This window comes from Triticum urartu, chromosome 2A (assembly GCF_056163025.1).
Source record: "Triticum urartu cultivar PI428250 chromosome 2A, HENAU_Tu73, whole genome shotgun sequence".
Classification (NCBI taxonomy): Eukaryota; Viridiplantae; Streptophyta; class Magnoliopsida; order Poales; family Poaceae; genus Triticum; species Triticum urartu.
In genome coordinates, this window is record NC_141874.1 from 184,007,726 (window position 1) to 184,026,374 (window position 18,649).

General features: G+C 46.2%; 1 protein-coding gene and 1 pseudogene across 2 annotated transcripts; both read left to right on the plus strand.

Annotated features, from left to right (window-relative positions):
• The first annotated feature begins 914 nt into the window (after nt 1-914).
• Nucleotides 915-4,550, plus strand: LOC125536614 (beta-fructofuranosidase, insoluble isoenzyme 4-like; annotated as a pseudogene). Its single transcript, XR_015616033.1, has 7 exons — nt 915-1,224; nt 1,299-1,986; nt 3,071-3,166; nt 3,482-3,523; nt 3,736-3,976; nt 4,066-4,159; nt 4,246-4,550. The product of XR_015616033.1 is annotated as a beta-fructofuranosidase, insoluble isoenzyme 4-like (transcript).
• Nucleotides 4,551-5,005: 455 nt separating this feature from the next.
• Nucleotides 5,006-6,073, plus strand: LOC125541363 (histone H4-like). The gene has a single exon (XM_048704796.2). The coding sequence runs from the start codon at nt 5,586-5,588 to the stop codon at nt 5,895-5,897; it is 312 nt and encodes a 103-aa protein (XP_048560753.1). The 5' UTR covers nt 5,006-5,585; the 3' UTR covers nt 5,898-6,073.
• Nucleotides 6,074-18,649: the final 12,576 nt, after the last annotated feature.

Here is an 18,649-nt window from a genome sequence, read left to right on the forward strand (position 1 = left end):
GACATTGGAAAACTCTAGCAAACGAACTATACGATCTTGTGCTATGTTTAGGATTGGGTCTTGTCCATCACATCATTCTCCTAATGATGTGATCTCGTTATCAATGACATCCAATGTCCATAGTCAGGAAACCATGACTATCTGTTGATCAACGAGCTAGTCAACTAGAGCCTTACTAGGGACATGTTGGTGTCTAAGTATTCACACATGTATTACGATTTCTGGATAACACAATTATAGCATGAATAAAAGACAATTATCATGAACAAGGAAATATAATAATAATCCTTTTATTATTGCCTCTAGGGCATATTTCCAACCGAGGAGTATGAGGCTGAGGGCGACATCGGCGCCTGGTCGGTGCCTTGAGACCTATTTGGCATCCTGTAGGCCACGTCCTCACCGAGGCTGCTGCACCTTGCCACCGTGTTGGGCCTTCATTGTGACGGTGGACAACCGGACTTCCTGGTGGAGTTGAGGCAGATTCGATATTAGGCAACGAGCCCACATTGCATGTGGATGTACACGATGTAGGACATGAAACCGAACACACTGAGGAAGTAGAACACATATAGTTCCTGTCTTTTTCCTTTTCACTACTTTGACAACATTATTTTTTGAGAACCGACAACATTTTAACATGGTATCACCCGTTGCAACGCACGGGCAATTTTCCTAGTTAATAATAAAGCACGGATTGACTTCGTGGGTTCACCGTCACAATACGTTTTCTTTTCATGTCATAATACACTTTTACAAAATCGTAATATAAACAAGGTGGTACTAATTTGGGGTACGCATTAAAGATTTTTGTCAAAATTCCTTATTAGAAGGTTCTTTCGCTTACGGGCTTGGTCGCTTGGGCCTGGGTAAAAAGGAAAATAGACGAGCAAGCAATCCTTCGACGCACGGGCGAGCAGTTGACTGAAAAAAGAGAAGCACAGGAGCACGGCCTCGGCGCACAAGATAAAGGAGGTGAGCGCTCTGCGTGGCAGAGTCGCTCCCGTGTCGGGGCGCCGGCAGGAGGCCCCACAGCGGCGGTGAGCCGCGGAGGAGAAGAAGGAGCGCCAGGGAGGGGGACGCTCCTATGCTCCCATTCTCCCCCCGTCTCGCTCTGCCAACGAAGGAAGGGCATGGCCCTGCGAGCGGCCGCGACGAGGCTCGCGTCCTCCAGCCTCCGTCGCCGCCACGGCCACCTCCTGCCGGCAGCCGCCACCAGCTTCAGTACACCCCTCTTCCTCGCCGCCCCCTCTCTCGTGGCCTGCTTGCCGCTCACCGTCCGTCTCATTCCTCGTCAGGATTCAAGCAGGTGCGCGAGGACGAGAAGAGCAAGCTGGTTTGAAACGGAGAAGATGTTCAGGCGCGGCGCGGCGGGCGGAGCAGCAGAGGTTCAGGCGCGGTGCGACAGGCGGAGCAGCAGAGGTTCAGGCACCGCGCGGCGGGCGGAGCAGGAGAGGTTCAGGGGAGGTTCCAGCGGAGCAGGAGAGGTTCATGGGTGGTGGAGCAGGAGAGGTTCATCGCCGGTGCCCTTGTCGCCGAACGGCCATCCTTGCTGTGCTTGATGGAGGACAGAACGAGAAACATTTTTCGGTGGGTACGCCGGCCGCGGGCGCGCTTCGGTGTGACCTGTCCGCCGCCGCCAATCCTCTCCGGCCTCCTCCGAATCCTTATCAATCTCGGACGAGCTATTCCCGTGTCGTGATTTGGATGGACAATAGGAGGTCGTGTCCTTCTCGAACACCAGGCAATGGAGTGCCTAACCCGGATTTGAGTTGTTTGCTATAAGAAGGAGCGGTCCTCGGCCAAAATCTCCATCAGATTGCGTCCTTGGACCATAAGCTCCATCAAAGCCCGTCCAAATTGCCTTTTTTGACGCAACGTGCAATGTCGCCGTCGAGTTCGCCGGAGGAGGAAGTGCCGAGTTCGCCGGAGGAACAAGACCATCTGTCCAACCGTCCAATTTCGCATGCCTCGGCTACACCAGAGGTAATGTATCGCCTTCATATTCACTGGATGAAATCCCCTGTTTGTCCCCTGTCTCTTGTCTCCGATTCTGTTCTGTAGCCAGACTGAAATAAAGGAACTACTTAATTTATAAAGCATGAGAAAACTGATGGAGGATGGTTAGTACACCAACAAATTTTTGTAAGCTCAAGTTTGTAGACTGATTTAGTAGTCTCTGTGATTGCTATATGCAAGTCAGTTTAGAGTTTCTAAGGGGAACGGCCTGGTCCATCTTTTCTTGTGATCTGAATTATGATGTACTAGGACATAGCCACAAGGGTTATTTCTTGTGTTGGCAAGTAATCTTAAGACTTTTTTCCCGGGTGATTCGTAAGACAGATTACCCTATACAATTCACAATTTTAGTATCTCTTATGCACCTAAATATATTTGTAACTGAAAAAAAATTCAGGTTCCCGCAGGTTTTGACTTGACTAACAAATTTAAGTGAATTTGTTATTCCTTTTTGTGCTCTTCTTTTTATTACTCAAATAAATCTGTAATTTAGCCAGGCTAACATTAATGGGCTGCAGGCCATAACTATGCTAGCTTTATATTGCTTAATGTAGGAGCTTATTTTTTTTTCTTTTTAGTTATTCACTGATATTGGGCAGGGCGTCTGAATGAACCAATTCGTGTTGAAAACAGAAACATGTCTGTTTCATGCACCTATTTTCAGTTGACAATATACTAAATAATTGCACAGTGAAAACCTACAGAAAACGCTTTTAAGATGCGATAGTTTTGAACCTGAATTTATAAACGATCTTAGGCATCAAGTCCAGCAAGTTTGAGATGTTCACCGAAACATGTCGGTTTCAGGCAGCTATAATTCAGAATTCTTTGCCAAACTGTAACGTTTCAGCCATTCAGAAACATTGCCCATGATGTTAATATGTTGACTAGGGGCCTTTTGTAGAAACTAAAGTGTGGCATCTCTTTTCATGGTTCAATAGAATTAAGTGTCTGGAGTCACTTCATATTCAGAATTGCCCTGCCATCCATGCAATAAATAAAAAAGTGATTTGGTCTGGTTTTCATGTCTCTTCTGTGTATGCGCGTGCAGGTGGCAAAGGCGTCCAATCCAACTCAGGTGGAGGCCAAGGAGGTTCGGCTCTCGGACCTTGCACCAATGATGCTGGATGATACCGACGTGGAGACTGTAAGTTTCATATATTCAGACTGGGACCTTTCTTCCTCTTATTTTGTCGTCAAAACTGAAAAGGAGTGAGGCTAATTCGCCAAATGTTGATGTGTTCATCAGCCTGTATGCTCTCAATCTCCCGGCAGATGGATATCATGGTTCTCTGACCTTCGATCACTTTATTCTGCATTTACATGATATATTGCTTCTAGCCGATGAAATTTGGTCCACATCTATGTGCGTATAATAGACTTGTGATCACAGGACTGCTAGCTTAAAGTTTTTTAGATTATGTAAATGGGTTATTTAGTTGTCTGCTCTTGTAAGGTGAAGAAGGGAGGTCTATTTGAGATTAAGGGAGCTGACAGTTTTCAGGTACTTTCCTTTACATAAACAGGCTTGCCTTGGTCACTCAAACAAAAAATTTACCTCAAAAAGTTTCAGGCCAGCAAAAGATGTAGGGTCTTCTGAAGTTAGTAATTATATAAAATTTTACATATTTGGTAACAAAAGGACTGGCATGCTTAGGTGTTTTGTATATTTTTCAGAGCATGCTAATAATCCGACACGTCGTTCTCTTGAAACAGGTTGATGTCGAGATAGATTTTGAACTGACATCAATCGACATCGCCGTTCCTTTCGATCCTTCTTGACTTTTGGACGTGGAGAAGCACTGCCGGGAAGCGGGTGCATCAGTTCATGGCGGCATACGGCCATTAGGACTTATTGTCCTAACCTCTGACAACATGGAGGAGCACACTGCTGTTCACTTCTGGGTTACAAGTCAGAGCAGAACTACATGATACTCATGTGCTCTGATCTAAGAAGGTTAATGCTTATGGTTTTTTCCTTAATGCTTTATTTATATCTAAAAATGTCTGAAGAGTAAAGAGAATTATTTTCTTTTCTTTGCACAGTTCTTCATTGAGACCAGGACTATACACACCAGCCTATGAAGGCTTCTTTGAATTTGATCTTGAAAAGGAAAAGAAGATATCTCTGAGAACTCTGGTGAGTTTGGGAAGCTATTTCATTTCTCGTGTTGTTCACTTCACGCACTTTGTGTCAGAATTGGACATGAATGATGCGCCATGCAGATTGATCCGTCAGCGGTGGAGAGCTTCGACAGTGGCAGGGTCTGCATCATGGCCAGAGCTTATACCGTAGCGGTTGTCGACAGCGGGGCCCACATGTATGCCTTCAACAACGGCAGTACCACGGTCAGAGCACATAAACAGGGGGAAAATAACTGCTCATTTCCTTGACCTCTAGGATTCATATATTATAGTTTACTATCAGCGTTAGTAGGGAATTGTCAACATTACCTTCCTGCCAAGTATTGCATATTTAGTACGCGCAAGTCTGCTAAGGGGCCTTGAGTTATGCTTACTTATGGTGTTAAGTCTCTTTTTCTCCCGTTGCAACGCACGAGCCTTTTTGCTAGTGTGTGTGTGTGTGTGTATGGTCATGCTATTCGTCACCCTGGGTGAGACACAGTTATTCTTCACCCCCTCTATTTTACCATCAATGCATCATAAATTTATGTTCCATAAGTTTTGTCTTATTTCCGACGCAAAAAGGGACCGTAAGAAAATATATAATCGCCGTAAAAAATAGTTTATGTTATGTAAAATTACAAACATAAAAACATAGTATAAAATACACATAAACTGCAAATTTTTTTGTCTTATGACCTATATTTTTATTTTTTTATGTCAAATTTTACGTAGTGAATCAATAGGAATGTAACTATTTGAATTCGAAATGTAATTTAATTATGAAATGATCGTAAGATTACTTGGGTGAAGAATAACTTATTCTGCACCCTGGTTGATGAATAGTAACACTATAGGGAAAGATTATATATCAGCCGAGTATTACTTTAATTAGCAAAAATCACTAAATACATTACCAGGGGCAAAATGATCTTTTCATATCACATTTAACACCGTTATATTTTGCGGAATCACATTTAACACCGTTAGTGGTCAAAATAGATGAAAGTGTCACATAAGGAATAAATTTTACATCCAGTATCAAATAAGGAAGAAACTATATTTTTTGTGCCAAATAAAGGAATAAATTTTAAGAAAGGACCAAATAAGGAATTCTCTCTCTCTCTCAAAAAAAAATGCCAGATTCGGCTGGCTCCAATTGATCAGATGGGCTGCTATCCTTAAACGATCAGATGGGTTGCTACCGCTAGATGGGCCGCACCAAATCGGTGGCTCGTTGGTTGCCTGATTCGCTGAAAACCAACGAGCATTTTTTTTTTGACAACAAACCGACTAGCAGTTTGGAGACTTCCCTCCCAAATCCTTCCCCATTCCCATATAAACTAACCCTCACCCTGAACTCCCAACCCCATCACAAGCGTCACCCTCCAAAGCAGTTCCTCTTCTTCCTAATCACCCTCTCGTAGCGGACCGGAGCGGCGATGTCTGGGCGCGGCAAGGGCGCTAAGGGGCTGGGCAAGGGCGGCGCCAAGCGCCACCGGAAGATCCTCCGCGACAACATCGAGGGCATCACCAAGCCGGCGATCCGGAGGCTGGCAAGGAGGGGCGGCGTGAAGCGCATCGCCGGCCTCGTCTACGGGGAGACCCGCGGTGTCCTCCATATCTTCCTCGAGGAAGTCATCCGCGACGTCGTCGCCTACACCCAGCACGCCCGCCGCAAGACCGTCACCGCCATGGACGTCGTCTTCGCGCTCAAGCGCCACGGCCGAACCCTCTACGGCTTCGGAGTCTAGATTCCTGCTGTGCTGTGCTGGTGGGGGTCGTGTTTCTTTTGTGTGATATGTGCCGTGGTCGACGGGATTTACTTCTCTGGCGTGCGTTTGTGTTCAGTGTGCGTTCAATAAAACTGCTCTGATCCCCATCCTGACGAAATGCTTCAGTGCTGAATCGTGTTACCGTTATTCTAAGACTGGCTGATCTGATCCGTTTCAATCAGTGCGAATCACTTAAATTGTATAGCTGTGCTGCCAGAATTTTACACACGAATTGCAATTTTATAAGTATTTTTTCACTCAATACAAACTGTGGGAGATCTTTGCCATGTTTTAGTTTGGGTTCAGTGGGTAATGAATCCAGATTTTTTTCCCCCGCAGTTATTCTGAGTACGTGGCCGTTGTTAGTGCTCCTACAGTTTTTCTGCAGTTATTTTGTCACTCAACACAAGGATCAGGATCTAAAGATGCTTTGATGTTGTGCTGCGCTGTGCCGGTTGGCAGTCGATGTGATATGTGCCATGGTAGATTGGATTTACTTCTTTGGCGTGGGTTTGTGTTCAGTAGGCTGTAATACCATTATGCGTTCGATGAAACTACTCTGATCCTGTATCCTGGCGAAATGCTTCATTGATGTGTAGCTGTTTGATATGATCTGTTCAGTTTGATGTACTGGCGAAATGCTTCATTATTCGTCCATTTTTATATATTTTTTAGACTGGCTGATTTGATCTGCTCATTTTCTCACCTGGACCGTGTAGATGTGCTGCTATAAGTTTACACTCGAGTTGCAATTTGATTAGTCTTTGCTGCTCATTGCAATCTGTAAAAGAGCTTTGCCATCTTTCAGTTTGGGTTCAGTGGATGATATATCCATAAAGTACCCATCCTTCTCAACTCCATCTCAAAAACAAAAGGTAGACATATTTAAACTGTATAAACATTTAAGGAAACTTGAACGCTTGGAATTACTGCATGCCTTGCTCTTGGTATGCCACCACTTTCTTTATGGTATGATTTACATTCTAATTATAGCATAAAGCAAAGCACGTCCGCTCATCTATATCTATACCAATATAAAAAGACCCAAAGAGGTAGATCCAAACCATCTCGACCGTCAAATCATGTTATTTAGCGGTTCAAATCGTTGCAATGTTGAGCACCAAACAAGTTTAACGCTCTAATTACCCACCACTGCCATTGATTATAAACACGTTTTGACTCAACGCTATCCCATGAAATCTGCCATGTAATAATATACTACCATTCCCGCGAAAAAAATAATTGATATCTTACCAAATACCAACATACAACAGATATACCTTACCTAATATAACAAGCTACTAATATCCTACCTAATATAAACGTGCATTGCACGTACATTATTACTAGTAACTATTAATTCTAGCACAATGTAATAATAGAAATGCTGGAGAATCATAATTACGAGTTTGAGTACATATCCTACTTTATATAGAATTAGGCTGGGCTGGTTAGAAAACATATTCCAAGATATAGGAAAAGCTTTAAAAGGATAAGAATTAAAAGATGATGACTGTATAATTTTACATAATATCAACATTAAAGTAATTGGCTTACAAATTACGTCTACATTCAGGAAACAAGACAATCTCCTAATTTCATCACTATAAAGCACATTTTTTTCTTTGAAGCTTTACTTTTTTGTAGATGCCACTTCCTTTTTAGATCTAAATATTAACTGTACTAAAGAGCATGAAATATTTGGCTTACAAATTACGTCTCCATTTAAGGAACAAGACAACAAATCTCCTAATTACATCACTATAAAGCACATCTTTTATTTCTGAAGCTTCACTTTTTATCAATGTCATTTCCATTTTAGATCAAAATATTGTTGGGGAACGTTGCAGAAAACAAAAATTTTCCTACGGTTTCACCAAGATCCATCTAGGAGTTCATCTAGCAACGAGTGATTGGATTGCATCTACATACCTTTGTAGATCACGCGCGGAAGCGTTCAAAGAACGGAGATGAGGAAGTCGTACTCGACGTGATCCAAATCACCGGAGATCCTAGCGCCGAACGGACGGCACCTCCGTGTTCAACACACATACGGTCAGCGTGACGTCTCCTCCTTCTTGATCCAGCAAGGGGGAAGGAGAGGTTGAGGAAGATGGCTCCAGCAGCGGCACGACGGCGTGGTGGTGATGGAGCTGTAGTACTCCGGCAGGGCTTCGCCAAGCACTATGGAGGAGGAGGAGGTGTTGGAGAGGGAGAGGGAGGCACCAAAGGCGTGTTGTGAGAGGCCCTCCTTCCCCCACTTACGGCAAGGTTTACATCAGGTCTGGTACACAGCATGGCATACATAATAGAACCTATGGCTGAGGCATAGGGGATGACACTCATCTCTTCTATATCTTCTGCCGTGGTCGGACATTGAGCTGAGCTCAATTTCACACCTTGCAACACAGGCAAGAACCCCTTCTTAGACTGATCCATATTGAACTTCTTCAATATCTTATCAAGGTATGTGCTTTGTGAAAGACCTATGAGGCGTCTTGATCTGTCTCTATAGATCTTGATGCCTAATATATAAGCAGCTTCTCCAAGGTCCTTCATTGAAAAACTCTTATTCAAGTAGGCCTTAATGCTGTCCAAAAGCTCTATATCATTTCCCATCAAAAGTATGTCAGCTACATATAATATGAGAAATGCTACAGAGCTCCCACTCACTTTCTTGTAAACACAGGCTTCTCCATAAGTCTGCGTAAACCCAAACGCTTTGATCATCTCATCAAAGCGAATGTTCCAACCCCGAGATGCTTGCACCAGCCCATAAATCGAGCGTTGGAGCTTGCACACCTTGTCAGCATTCTTAGGATCGACAAAACCTTCCGGCTGCATCATATACAATTCTTCCTTAAGGAAACCATTAAGGAATGCCGTTTTGACGTCCATTTGCCATATCTCATAATCGTAGAATGCGACAATTGCTAACATGATTCGGACGGACTTTAACTTCGCTACCGGTGAGAAAGTCTCATCGTAGTCAACCCCTTGAACTTGTCGATAACCCTTAGCGACAAGCCGAGCTTTATAGATGGTCACATTACCATCCGCGTCTATCTTCTTCTTAAAGATCCATTTATTTTCTATGGCTCGCCGCTCTACGGGCAAGTCAGTCAAAGTCCATACTTCGTTTTCATACATGGATCCTATCTCGGATTTCATGGCTTCCAGCCATTTGTCGGAATCCGGGCCCGCCATCGCTTCTTCATAGTTCGAAGGTTCACCGTTGTCTAACAACATGATTTACAAGACAGGGTTGCCGTACCACTCTGGTGCGGAACGTGTCCTTGTGGACCTTCGAATTTCAGTAGGAGCTTGATCAGAAGTATCTTGATCATCATCATTAACTTCCTCTCTAGTTGGTGCAGGCACCTCAGGAACATTTTCTTGAGTTGTGCCATTTTCTGGTTCAAGAGGTAATACTTCATCAAGTTCTACTTTCCTCCCACTTACTTCTTTCGAGAGAAACTCCTTCTCTAGAAAGGATCCGTTCTTGGCAACAAAGATCTTGCCTTCGGATCTGAGGTAGAAGGTATACCCAATAGTTTCTTTAGGGTATCCTATGAAGACGCATTTTTCCGACTTGGGTTCGAGCTTTTCAGGTTGAAGTTTCTTGACATAAGCATCGCATCCCCAAACTTTTAGAAACGACAGCTTAGGTTTCTTCCCAAACCATAATTCATACGGTGTCGTCTCAATGGATTTTGACGGAGCCCTATTTAAAGTGAATGCGGCAGTCTCTAAAGCATAGCCCCAAAAAGATAGCGGTAAATCAGTAAGAGACATCATAGATCGCACCATATCTAATAGAGTGCGATTACGATGTTCGGACACACCATTACGCTGAGGTGTTCCAGGTGGCGTGAGTTGTGAAACTATTCCACATTTTCTTAAGTGTGTGCCAAACTTATGACTCAAGTATTCTCCTCCACGATCTGATCGCAGGAACTTGATTTTCCTGTCACGTTGATTCTCAACCTCACTCTGAAATTCCTTGAACTTTTCAAAGGTCTCAGACTTGTGTTTCATTAAGTAGACATACCCATATCTACTCAAGTCATCAGTGAGGGTGAGAACATAACGATAGCCACCGCGAGCCTCAACACTCATTGGACCGCACACATCAGTATGTATGATTTCCAATAAGTTGGTTGCTCGCTCCATTGTTCCTGAGAACGGAGTCTTGGTCATTTTACCCATGAGGCATGGTTCGCACGTGTCAAATGATTCGTAATCAAGAGACTTTAAAAGTCCATCAGCATGGAGCTTCTTCATGCGTTTGACACCTATGTGACCAAGGCGGCAGTGCCACAAGTATGTGGGACTATCATTATCAATCTTACATCTTTTGGTATTCACACTATGAATATGTGTAGCATTACGCTCGAGATTCATTAAGAATAAACCATTCACCATCGGAGCATGACCATAAAACATATCTCTCATATAAATAGAACAACCATTATTCTCGGATTTAAATGAGTAGCCATCTTGAATTAAACGAGATCCTGATACAATGTTCATGCTCAAACTTGGCACTAAATAACAATTATTGAGGTTCAAAACTAATCCCATAGGTAAATGTAGAGGTAGCGTGCCGACGGAGATCACATTGACCTTGGAACCATTCCCGATGCGCACCGTCACCTCGTCCTTCGCCAGTCCCCGCTTATTCCGCAACTCCTGCTTTGAGTTACAAATGTGAGCAACTGCACCGGTATCAAATACCCAGGAGCTACTACGAGTACTGGTAAGGTACACATCAATTACATGTATATCACATATACCTTTCGTTTTGCCGGCCTTCTTGTCCGCTAAGTATTTGGGGCAGTTCCGCTTCCAGTGACCACTTTCCTTGCAATAAAAGCACTCAGTCTCGGGCTTGGGTCCATTCTTTGGCTTCTTCCCGGCAGCTTGCTTGCCGGGCGCGGCAACTCCCTTGCCGTCCTTCTTGAAGGCTTTCTTACCCTTGCCCTTCTTGAACTTAGTGGTTTTATTCACCATCAACACTTGATGTTCCTTTTTGACTTCTACGTCTGCTGATTTCAGCATTGCAAATACTTCAGGAATGGTCTTTTCCATCCCCTGCATATTGAAGTTCATCACAAAGCTCTTGTAGCTTGGTGGAAGCGACTGAAGGATTCTGTCAATGACCGCGTCATCCGGGAGATTAACTACCAGATGAGTCAAGCGGTTATGTAACCCAGACATTGTGAGTATATGCTCACTGACAGAACTATTTTCCTCCATCTTACAGCTGAAGAATTTGTCGGAGACTTGATATCTCTCGACCCGGGCATGAGCTTGGAAAACCATTTTCAGCTCTTCGAACATCTCATATGCTCCGTGTCTCTCAAAACGCTTTTGGAGCCCCGGCTCTAAGCTGTAAAGCATGCCGCACTGAACGAGGGAGTAGTCACCGGTACGTGCCTGCCAAGCGTTCATAACGTCTTGTTCTGCAGGGAGAACAGGTGCGTCACCCAGCGGTGCTTGTAGGACATAATCTTTCTTGGCAGCTATGAGGATGATCCTCAGGTTCCGGACCCAGTCCGTGTAGTTGCTGCCATCGTCTTTCAGCTTGGTTTTCTCTAGGAACGCGTTGAAGTTGAGGACTACGTTGGCCATTTGATCTACAAGACATATTGTAAAATTTTTTAGCCTAAGTTCATGAAAATTAAGTTCATCTAATCAAATTATTCAATGAACTCCCACTTAGATAGACATCCCTCCAGTCATCTAAGTATAACATGATCCGAATTAACTAGGCCGTGTCCGGTCATCACGTGAGACGGACTACTCAACATCAGTGAACATCTTCATGTTGATCGTATCTTCTATACGACTCATGCTCGACCTTTCGGTCTTCTGTGTTCCGAGGCCATGTCTGTACATGCTAGGCTCGTCAAGTCAACCTAAGTGTTTGCATGTGTAAATCTGTCTTACACCCGTTGTATGTGAACGTTAGAATCTATCACCCGATCATCACGTGGTGCTTCGAAACAACGAACTGTCGCAACGGTGCACAGTTAGGGGGAACACTTTCTTGAAATTATTATGAGGGATCATCTTATTTACTACCGTCGTTCTAAGTAAACAAGATGCAAAAACATGATAAACATCACATGCAATCAAATAATAAAAGTGACATGATATGGCCAATATCACATAGCTCCTTTGATCTCCATCTTGGGGCTCCATGATCATCTTGTCACCGACATGACACCATGATCTCCATCATCATGATCTCCATCATCGTGTCTCCATGAAGTTGCTCGCCAACTATTACTTCTACTACTATGGCTAACGCGTTTAGCAATAAAGTAAAGTAATTTACATGGCGTTTCTCAATGACACGCAGGTCATACAAAAAATAAAGACAACTCCTATGGCTCCTGCCGGTTGTCATACTCATCGACATGCAAGTCGTGATTCCTATTACAATAGCATGAACAACTCATACATCACATATATATCATTCATCATTCATCACAACTTTTGGCCATATCATATCACAAAGCACTTGCTGCAAAAACAAGTTAGACGTCCTCTAATTGTTGTTGCAAGTTTTACGTGGCTGAAATAGGGTTCTAGCAAGAATGTTTTCTTACCTACGTTAAAGCCACAACGTGATTTGTCAACTTCTATTTACCCTTCATAAGGACCCTTTTCATCAAATCCTCTCCAACTAAAGTGGGAGAGACAGACACCCGCCAGCCACCTTATGCAACCTGTGCATGTTAGTCGGTGGAACCGGTCTCATGTAAGCGTACGTGTAAGGTTGGTCCGGGCCGCTTCATCCCACAATACCGTTGAAGCAAGATAAGACTAGTAGCGGCAAGAAAGTTGACAACATCAACGCCCACAACAAATTGTGTTCTACTCGTGCAAGAGAACTACGGATAGACCTAGCTCATATTGCCACTGTTGGGGAACGTTGCAGAAAACAAAAATTTTCCTACGGTTTCACCAAGATCCATCTAGGAGTTCATCTAGCAACGAGTGATTGGATTGCATCTACATACCTTTGTAGATCACGCGCGGAAGCATTCAAATAACGGGGATGAGGAAGTCGTACTCGACGTGATCCAAATCACCGGAGATCCTAGCGCCGAACGGACGGCACCTCCGTGTTCAACACACGTACGGTCAGCGTGACGTCTCCTCCTTCTTGATCTAGCAAGGGGGAAGGAGAGGTTGAGGAAGATGGCTCCAGCAGCAGCACGACGGCGTGGTGGTGATGGAGCTGCAGTACTCTGGCAGGGCTTCGCCAAGCACTATGGAGGAGGAGGATGTGTTGGAGAGGGAGAGGGAGGCACCAAAGGCGTGTTGTGAGAGGCCCTCCTTCCCCCACTATATATAGGGAGCCTAGGGGGGGGGGAGGCGCCGGCCCTAGGAGATGCAATCTCCTAGGGGGGGGGGCAGCGGCCAAGGGAGGAATCCCTCCCCCCCAAGGCACCTAGGAGGTGCCTTCCCCTTTTAGGACTCTTCCTTTCTTGATCTCCTGGCGCATGGGCCTCTTGGGGCTGGTGCGCTTGGCCCATATAGGCCAAGGCGCACACCCCTACAGCCCATGTGGCCCCCCGGGGCAGGTGGCCCCACCCGGTGGACCCCCGGGACCCTTCCGGTGGTCCCGGTACAATACCGGTGACCCCGAAACTTGTCTCGATGCCCGAAATAGCACTTCCTATATACAATTCTTTACCTCCGGACCATTCCGGAACTCCTCGTGACGTCCCGGATCTCATCCGGGACTCCGAACAACATTTGGATTACTGCATATACATACCCCTACAACCCTAGCGTCACCGAACCTTAAGTGTGTAGACCCTACGGGTTCGGGAGACATGTAGACATGACCGAGACGACTCTCCGGCCAATAACCAACAGCGGGATCTGGATACCCATGTTGGATCCCACATGTTCCTCGATGATCTCATCGGATGAACCACGATGTCGAGGATTCAAGCAACCCCGTATACAATTCCCTTTGTCAATCGGTATGTTGCTTGCCCGAGATCCGATCGTCGGTATCCCAATACCTCGTTCAATCTCGTTACCGGCAAGTCACTTTACTCGTACCGTAATGCATGATCCCGTGACCAGACACTTGGTCACTTTGAGCTCATTATGATGATGCATTACCGAGTGGGCCCAGTGATACCTCTCCGTCATATGGAGTGACAAATCCCAGTCTTGATCCGTGTCAACCCAACAGTCACTTTCGGAGATACCCATAGTATACCTTTATAGTCACCCAGTTACGTTGTGACGTTTGGTACACCCAAAGCACTCCTACGGTATCCGGGAGTTACACGATCTCATGGTCTAAGGAAAAGATACTTGACATTGGAAAAACTCTAGCAAACGAACTATACGATCTTATGCTATGTTTAGGATTGGGTCTTGTCCATCACATCATTCTCCTAATGATGTGATCTCGTTATCAATGACATCTAATGTCCATAGTCAGGAAACCATGAGTATCTGTTGATCAACGAGCTAGTCAACTAGAGGCTTACTAGGGACATGTTGGTGTCTATTATTCAAACATGTATTACGATTTCCGGATAACACAATTATAGCATGAATAAAGACAATTATCATGAACAAGGAAATATAATAATAATGCTTTTATTATTGCCTCTAGGGCATATTTCCAACGAATATTAACTGTACTACATAATACATCTTTTGTTGTTCGACACTTGTATGATCAGAGTCTAAGATTGCCAATGAAATATCTGGATTGTTAGGCCAACTGCAATGCACGGCCCCAAATGGTCCGGTTGGTCCGTTTGGGACTAAACAGATAGAAATCGCGGCCCAACGCGCGAGAGGAAACGAATAGATGTCTGTTTTTTTGTCCGTCGCCGATGCACTTTCGTCCCAAATTTGGGCCGCGTTTGCGTCGAAATGGACAGCACGCGGATGGACGGGACGCGCGCCCTTGTCCTCCCCTGGCCCGACCATCGGGGACACAACGCGCCCACTTTCCCTCCCTTTCCCTAAAACCCTCCCACGCTCCCCCTCCTTTCCCTCCTCCATGGACGGCGCCCCAAAGAAACCCGCCGACCAAGCCGCCAGCACCGCTCGCCCGCGATTAAGAAGAGGAAGAAAGAGAGATCGGAGCTCACGCCAGCGGAGGCCGCGCGGCTCGACATCGAATCAGCCAAGAGGAGGGCCCGACGGACCATTGCGGCGAAGAAGAAAACCGCCCCGACTATGCTGCCGAGGCCGCGGCCGCGCAACACAAGGCCATCATCGACCAGAATGAGGCCATCCCCGCCAAGGCCACGCAGGGAGTGACGACGCAGGCCCTCGTCATGCTAGTGTTGTACCGACCCGGGCCGTCCATTCTCTCCGCCACTGCCATGGCCGCGGAGAACACATGCTTGTCGGTCGTTCGCCCTCCGCAGTACCAGTTGTTGAGCTCCTCTATAACACCGGAGACGCACGATTTTCATGCACAACAACAGCATGCTCGGACCCGGTTCTCCACATCGTCGGACGGCAGCGTGATCGCTGTCATCGACCTTAACGTCACGCCTGTGTACAGTGGCGTTGGCCAGTCGACCAACAGGAGGCAAATGAAGTAGCCCCGGTCGATTCATATAGCCAACCTTCACGGCACCCGCAACCTGTTCGATGAAAATGCTAATCCCGATGTCGGCGGCCAATGACCCTGACTACAACGCGTTCATGGAGAACGTCATCTACGAGGGTCGTGGCTAGGCCTTCCACCCCGACTGCCAAGGCCAAGGCTTCGAGCTCGACGAGATCCGAAGCCAAGACAGTCACGGCCAAGATGGTGCCGACCACTACGGTGTCCACGAAGAAGAAGGGACCGATGACCATGGCAACCCATGGCATGAAGATGAGAACATGTATTACGAAGATGAGGAAGAAGAGGTTGACATTGCGGACGAGCCATTGTTTATCGATGAGTTCACCCAACGAGCCGCGGCACAAAGGAGGAAGCAAAGCATTCACACGGCATCATACACCAAAGCAGAGGACACATTGATTTGCGAGAGTTGGATGGAGATAGCACTATTGCAAGATGCTGCTAACGCGACAATACGATCAAAGACCCTTTGACGAGAGTGTGTGCGATGCATTAATCACAAACAGGGATGTAAAAAAACTGTCAAAAAAGGTGCAAAACGTTTGTGATGGCAGAGCCATCAAACACGGTTCAGATTTTAGTTGCGTGTGCGATTCAGGGCACATGGTTAACCCGTTCGAACTGTTTGCGATGAGGTAGAACAACAGAAATAGGCGGCCATATCAAAGTGTGTGCAATATACGGCATACAGTTCGCTCCAATAAACCGTTTGCTATTAGTGAGTGCAACATAAACGGTTAGCCAGATCAAGGTGTGTGTGATATAGGGCATACGGTTCACTCGGACGAACTGTTTTTGATTAGCGAACGCAACAGAAATGGTTCAACTTAACAAGATGTGTGTGATACGTGACAAACAACCGACTCAGATGAACTATTTGCGATGAGAAATTACAACACAAACGGTTAATACAGTTAGTTCATGTGCGATTCTGTGTGTACAAAAAACTTTGAAAAATGCAAACTAGTTGCTTGTGGTGGCTAGGAGTATCGCACACGATGCGTCTGCGAGTACTCATGTGCAATGATTAGTAAGTTACACATATGTTTTCTTATGTTAATACTTGTGTGATAAATAACACGTGGCACCGGATACGATATTCAGGTTGTGTGTGCTCCACTTAGTCTTCCTGCGCTCCAGCGAATGCTTCCCGTGCTCCACATGGGAGAATTATAAAATCCACGCCTATTCCCTCACTGGTTTCCTGCCACCAGCTAACGGCTTGCTGCATATAACCCAGGCGGCAACGCACTGCCGCGACACTCTGCGAAGATCTAGTCCTCACCCATCTACCATTAATTATTCCAAGCATGCCAGGCAACGACCAAAGCTTTGACGTCGACGCCTACCTGCGTTTCATCTTCAGCGAGGAGAACGAGCCAGAGCAGGTCGGGGAGCAAGAGCTTCATCGGCCGGTGTACCCATCGAGAGCGATATTGGCGTCACAGTCCTTGGGAGCACAATCGACATATTGCAGAGGAGGTGTGATGCGCAGTTTGCCATCCACCATGCAAAAGATCCAGAGCTGCTCGATGGCATGATCGACGACCCACCTGAAGAGCCGCCGTCACCAGTGCTCATCGAGAGCCTGATGCCCCGCAAGGAATGGGTAGAGGACCTCTGTGATTTAGTCAAGACAGAGGCAGCCTGCGGCTTCATCATTGCCCACGGCGACCGTGTCAACCTCGATCCTGATGATGTGGTGGCCAAGCTCGAGCGCATCCTTTCCGGAGTTGATGTCCCCAACGAAGTAGAACATCGCCAACGTGATATCTTGAGGATGCAGGTGATCAACGAAATTTGCTACCAGGCCAGAGACATGGAAATGGAGCGGTTCCACAGAGTTGTCATGCACGCGATTGCACGCTGTCAAGCTCTTCTGGAAGAGGCCCAACATGCCTAAGAGCCTCCCAGCGCCAGCAACTCCGTAGGCGGAGGCGGGTCGGGACACTTGGAGTGAACGGCCGCAAGAGTGTTATGCTGATCATGGAGTCTGAGAAGACCATCGTGGGAAGGCTAGCTCAGTCTTTTAGCTTATATTTTTATTATAATTGTATGCATATATAGGCCGTGAGTGTTCTGGGCCTTGCCGCATTTGGCATTTTAAATTATCTTGAATATGCAAGACAATTATTAAGAATTATTAACCATTGCCACTGTAACTTTGCCTCAATGGCGAGCAGAGCGGAGCGCGCCGCAGCCGCCTCAACGGCGAGCAACCACGTGGTCAACCTTCTGCCATCAATAAATTTTGACCTTGTTTCTCGTCACATTGCTGATTACAACGCAATAAGTAATTGCAAATCTGTTCACACCTATCAAATTAATATCTGTTCACAGTTAGCACAGGGCTATAAAAACTACCCACTCAAAAATTACATTACAGTTCCTCTCCTCATCACCCACAAAACTGGTTTTTTCTGTCAAGTCATTCCGCCATGACTAGTAGGAGGAGTTTAGGGTGGACATATAACCAGGCAGCAAAGACCAAGGCCGCGGAACCACTAGAGAGGTCCCGCTGCGAAGCCGTGGCCGCAACAGAGATGTCCCGGGGCACCGCGGAGCCCTCAAACGAGCTCTCACGGGCACGCGAGGGCTCTCACAAGCGCATTCGCGACGTCGGCCATCGCGACGAGCCGACGTTCCTGAAGTCCTTCGTCGGGGACAATGACATTCTCGCTGGTGTCACTATGCAGCAGGAGCTGGTTGACGGCTTGATGAAGCTGCTCAAGATCAACGATCCCCCGGTTGATAAGGCGACCGACCTCGTCAAGCAACTCATGGGTGAAAATGTGAAGCTCCTCAAGTTGGTCGCCAAGAAGGAGGAGGAGGACACCGGCTAGAAGATGCTGCATGAGCAAAGCAGTGCCTCGGAGATGACGCTGAAAGCGGTCGTCGAGGAACTGATGGGTGGCTTGAGGAAGCTCTCAATCGAGTGCTAGCAAGAGGTGGAGGAATCCGTGGCTGCTCTCAAGCAAAGTCGTGAGGAATTGAAGAAGGAGCTGGAGGATTTCGCTGTCCGGTGATCCATCGACGAGTAGAGACAGTAGCAACCCAGATCGTTGTCTGCAATTTCCTTCTTCTCTTGCCCCCGTGT